The 5,672-nt window shown below is 46.1% G+C and overlaps 1 protein-coding gene across 1 annotated transcript in view; it reads left to right on the top strand.

Moving 5' to 3' along the window:
- GRIN2D (glutamate receptor, ionotropic, N-methyl D-aspartate 2D) overlaps nucleotides 1-5,672 on the top strand; it is a gene marked incomplete at its 5' end in the record, with an annotated part of 68,711 nt that overhangs the window by 5,969 nt on the left and 57,070 nt on the right. Inside the window, one exon of the mRNA XM_006897334.1 lies at nucleotides 171-790. Coding sequence (XP_006897396.1) covers nucleotides 171-790 — 620 coding nt within the window. The remainder of the gene's footprint in view (nucleotides 1-170; nucleotides 791-5,672) is intronic.

Genomic DNA, 5,672 nt, shown 5'->3' with positions numbered 1-5,672 from the left:
AGGTGTTGTTTTTATTAACCACTGAGTAACCTTCCTTGGCTGATAGGTGCCGTGGTCCCCTTATCAGAGGCTGAGGGTGGGGGGGTGAGGTTGGCACCCGGGAGGCAGGGTCGCTCTGGCCCCCTGGGAGCTGTGGCCCTGACCCCCAAACTCCCTCGTGTCCCCCGCAGGAGAAGGGCTCCACTTTCCTGCAGTTGGGCTCCTCCACCGAGCAGCAGCTTCAGGTCATCTTCGAGGTGCTGGAGGAGTACGACTGGACGTCCTTCGTGGCGGTGACCACGCGGGCCCCCGGCCACCGGGCCTTCCTGTCCTACATCGAGGTGCTGACGGACGGCAGCCTGGTGGGCTGGGAGCACCGCGGGGCGCTGATGCTGGACCCTGGGGCCGGCGAGGCGGTGCTGGGCGCGCAGCTCCGCAGCGTCAGCGCGCAGATTCGCCTGCTCTTTTGCGCGCGCGAGGAGGCCGAGCCCGTGTTCCGCGCCGCCGAGGAGGCCGGCCTCACGGGGCCCGGCTACGTGTGGTTCATGGTGGGGCCCCAGCTGGCCGGGGGAGGGGGCTCGGGGGCGCCCGGGGAGCCCCTGCTCCTGCCCGGAGGTGCCCCGCTGCCCGCCGGCCTGTTCGCCGTGCGCTCCGCTGGCTGGAGGGACGACCTGGCCCGGCGCGTGGTGGCCGGTGTCGCCGTGGTGGCCAGAGGTGCCCAGGCCCTGCTACGAGACTATGGCTTCCTGCCCGAGCTCGGACACGACTGTCGCGCCCAGAACCGCACGCACCGCGGGGAGAGCCTGCACAGGTGAGTGGGCGCTGTGCGAGGCCTGGGAGGGGGCCTGGCCCCAGCCTGCGGCGCTGCACATCTGAGTGACCTCAAATGGGCTGTGTCTTTTCACAGCCTGAGTGTCTTCCGTCACCTGGGGCTGCTGTCACAGAAAGGCCATACCTGGGTGCCTTTAAAGAACAAAAATCTATTTTCTCACCGTTCTGGAGGTCTCCTCGATCGCTTCTTTTGTCAATTGCCCTGGGCGTTCGTTCTCCCTCCTTCCTTGTGCAGACGTCCACAAATAGGCATCTTTATGTCTAGCTTGCGCTTTTTATAACTCAGAAATACTTGGAGCGAGAACTCTCTCTATTCAGGAACGATCTAAGGAACACAGAAAACCCTGTTTTTCAAACACAATTACATCCACCGGGTTAGAATTCCAACTTGTATTTTGGTGGCGGTGGTGCTAGGTGGCTTTGAATGGGTTCGAGATAAATCAATTCCCGTGCACAACAGAAGGTAACTCCCTGCCTGACCCGCACGCAGTCCTTAAACCTCTGCTCTGTCTCAGCCCTTTGCTCCAGCCATTGCCTTAATCCAGCTCACTGAGGGTCTTTTTTCACTGACCCTCTCTACTCTATCAAACATAATATCTATTTCGGGGGGTCGCCTGGCCCCTGTTGATAACATGCTCTAAGTATGTATGCCCGAAGTCTCGCTCTCTTTGCCCTACGGAGCATTCTGGTTGCCTTTCCTCCAAGACAGATTTGTTTGTTCTTCTGGCAGGCCATGGGATATTTAATATTCTTTGCCACAAGCGCGATTCAAAAGCATCATTTCTTGTTGGGTTTTCCTTATTCACTGTCGAGCTTGGAATGCACAAGAGGAGACTGAAAACACGAAGGCTTGGGGCAGGCGCACGGTAGTCCTCAAGGCGACATCTTTGCTTTTTAACCCTGTAAAGACGTATGTTGCCACAGATTCTCTGAAGGCAATCGCGTGGTTTGCTTCTTCAAACAAGCGTGGGTGTTAATTGTGGATCCAGGTGAAATGGAATCCCTGCCAACTTCAGTCTTTGTCTCTGTTCATCGTGACGTTATTTATGGGTCCAGTTGTGATGACTTTTATACTTTGTTGAGGTGTAATCCATCCTGAAAGCCGAAGTCTTTGATCTTCATCAGTAAAGGCTTCGAGTCTTGTTCTCAGCAATCAGGATTGTGTCATCTGCATACTGCAGGTTGTTAATGAGTCTTCCTCTACTGCTGATGCCACGTTCTTCTTCTTACAGTCCAGCTTCTCGGGTAATTTGCTCAGCAGACACATTGAATAAGGATAGGGAAAAGATACAACACGGACACGCACCTTTCCTGACTATAAACCACGGCTGTTCCAACCATCCTGGTTTGTACACAGGTTTTGCACGAGCACAGAGAAAGAGTGTAAAATAAAGACCACATTAAATATGCCCTTTGAACCATTTTTGGTTGTATAAGCAGTGGCATTAATGAAACTCAATTTATTGTGCAAACAGTATGGGGTTGGGTTTGTGTGTGTGTGTGTGTGTGTGTGTGTGTGTGTGTGTGTCTGTTTGTTTGTTTTATGGTTTGGTTGGTTGGTTTGATTGTTTCTGAAACTTTTCATCACCTCAAACAGAAACTCAGTACTCATTAAGCAGTACCTCCCTATTCTTTAGGGGGCTCTTGTGCCCAGGTGGTAAGGAATTGCATTGCCAACCCAAAGGCCGGTGGTTTGAATCCACCAGCTCTCCATGGGAGAAGGATGAGCAGTCTCCTCCCGTGGGATTTACAGCCTCTGAACATCTACCAAAGTGCCAGCGGTGAGTCAGTCCTGACTCGACAGCACATAACAAAAACCCTGTTTTTCGATCCTTCCAGCCTAATAAGATGGACTTTCAAGGTGACTGCAACAATGAGCTTGAACTTGGCCAAGGCTGTAAGGATGGTGCTGGATACAGCAGAGTTTTTGATGTGTTGTTCATAGCATCATTATGAATGATAGTCAACTCAACGACACCCAACAATAACAATCTACTTTCTGTCCTTATGCTTGTTTATTCTAGATCTTTCCATACAATATTTCTCCTTTGTTGTTGTGTATCTCAAGTTAGAACCAACACGTAGCTCACCCTCCAGTGGATTTTCAGAGGTAGAAAATCATATGGGAAGAGATTGCCCATCTTTCTCCCACAGAGCAGCTGATGGATTCAAACCACATACCTTTGGTTTGGCAGCACAATTCCATACCACTGAAATAAATGTATCCCAAAGGATGAATATTGTGTGGTACCCTTTATGGAAAATATCTAGAATAGTGTCTAGATATGTTGTTGTTGTTGTTGATTGCTATCGAGTCGAGCATGACTCATAGCGACCCTATGAACAAAAGGCCTGAAGCCTTTCTATAACTATCCTCATTTATCAAAGTTCATAGAGTTTCCAGAGGCATGTTGTTTAGGAAGTAGATGCCACTCGTGCTCCCAAATCTAGATATAGTACAGATAATATATAATATCTAGAATAGTTTGAAATATATGATATATTATTCTTTATGGGAAATTGGGTGCATAACTTTAACCCCCCGTGGATTTATTAAGCATCCATCTCATTTAAAATAATGAGCTGTAATGGAAAGCTCCAGGGACTATTATGGCTGCCAAGTGTCGGGTCCAAAGACGAGGCTGGAACCTACCAGCTGCGTGCTCAGCGTGAGAAGATGAGGCAGTCTGCTGTGGCAAAGACTTGCAGCCTTGGAAACTGGATGCGGCAGGTCTGTCGTGCCTCTTCAGGGTCTCAATAACTTGGTGGCAGCAGTGTAACAGAAAGTTCACAAGCACTATAAGATCTTTGGTCGACTTTGGCTGAGTTGCTTGTGTTTCCAAAGCTTTCCTTTTCCCAGTTGTTTAAATCGAAAGGACAAACACAGAAGGATGGACAGAAGGACTGTGTTGTGCTGTGGCAGCTTGAGTATTGTCATGATGCTGGACGCTGCGTCTGTGGTATCTCAAGTACCAGCAGGATAGTATTTGGTGGGTTTTGTGTGTGTGTGTCTGGCTTCTTTCATTTAAGATGCTTTCAGAGATTATCCATGTCTTGGTGTATATTAGAAGGCTAATCCTTTAGATGGTGGAATTGTTGTTGATTGCCATCTAGTCAAACGTGATTCATAGCGACTCTATGAACAAAAGACCTAATGCCTTTCCATAACTGTTGTCATTTCACCAAGTTCATAGTTTCCAGAGGCATGTGGTTTAGGAAGTGGATGCCACTCCTGCTTCCAAACCTGTTTTACAACTGGGAGCTCCACCAAACACTGTCCGCAATGGGAAACCATTCTGGTATTTGATACCCCAATGGCACAAGGTTCAGCATCACAGGAAACCCAGGTTACCTCATACAGCACATTGACAAAGAGTGATGTGCAAAGTGGAAAAGTGTTCCTCCAGATGTAATAGCACTAGTTTCACTAGCAGTGCTTAAGTGTGGTCAAGTCAAATATGACTGAGAGTAAGTTTTGCACAAAAGACCTAAACTCTGTTCTATGACTAACATCATTTCTGTACAGAACTCTGTTCTATAACTAACATCATTTCTGTACATTTATTGAGTTTTAGAGAGTTTGTAGAATTTAGAGAGTTTGTAGTTTCCAGAGGCATCTAGTTTAGGAAGTGGACACCACTCCTGCTTCCCAGCATAAATCAATCTGGAAGCTCATCCAAACACTGTAGATAATGGGTAACCATTATGGTATTTGACAAGACAATGGAACAGTGTGCAGCGTCACAGCAACACCGGTAGAGCACATTTTTATCCATTCGTCTGTTGTTTAGGCATGTGAATTACTGTCACTTTTTGGCGGTTGTGAATAATGCCTCAAAACTGGGCTGCTAAGGTTGGCAGGTGGAACCTACAAGCTGTTCATGGTGAGGCAGATGAGGAAATCTGCTTCTGTAAAGATCTACCGTCTTAGAAAGCCTCTGGGGAATTGTTCTTCCTACAGGGTCACTATGAGTCAGAATCAGCTCAGTGGCAATGGTCTATGGTATCACTTAAAAATTTTTTTTGTTTGTTCCTTTTTTTTATTATTAATTTAAATGAAAGTTTACAGAGACTTAGGGTTTCCAGTCATTCATTGTTGCACTCTTCTCCTTGAAAAGAAAAACTCTTTCATTGTTATGCAATCCCTCCCCCCAAGTCCACTCTGCAGCCTTCACTCTGGACTTCTGTAATGACAAGAGGAATCACTTTTTCACGTGCCACCAGACTATTTCCCATGACAACAAATAGAACTATGTCATCTGTGAGTCTAATGTTCGGTTTTTATCTGCGGGAAAGTTTACATGTCATATTAGGTTTCCATTCAATCATTCACATGCATTTTGTTTTATAATACTGCAGTTACAATTTCATGTGATCATGACTCTAAATTCTTATAACATTAATTAAAATATAGTAATACAATTAATTAACTGTTGTGAATCTATTTTTATCTCTAGTGTTTTTTGCTTTTTGTTGGTTTGTTGTGTTTTTTTTTTTAACCTCTAGTTTTCTCACTACGATAAACTTAAACCTTTTCCTTGCCTCACTGCTCTGGATAGAATATCCAGAATGTTGAGTATGTGACATTCTTGTCACATTCGTAATATTGAATGAGAAAAAGCAAGTGAGGAAGGGAGAGAGGGATATCTCACATCTCATTGGCGAGAAGTGATCACATGACCACTGTTACCTTATTGGTTTGTATACTCTGAGTCTATTCTGATTGGCCAGGCGGCCATGGGGTTCGTTCTGATTGGTTAGTGCTGGTACTATTCCCGATTGTTACTTTTTTTGAAAAAAGTAAAAGTCATAAAATTTTATTAATTTATAAAATTTTCTTTTAATTGTCATTTTAACGCATG

Source organism: Elephantulus edwardii, unplaced genomic scaffold (genome assembly GCF_000299155.1).
Source record: "Elephantulus edwardii isolate Elephantulus edwardi_28Jun2011 unplaced genomic scaffold, EleEdw1.0 scaffold00208, whole genome shotgun sequence".
NCBI lineage: Eukaryota > Metazoa > Chordata > Mammalia > Macroscelidea > Macroscelididae > Elephantulus > Elephantulus edwardii.
Note: the sequence above shows the minus strand (reverse complement) of the source record. Positions and strands in the feature narration are given on the sequence as shown.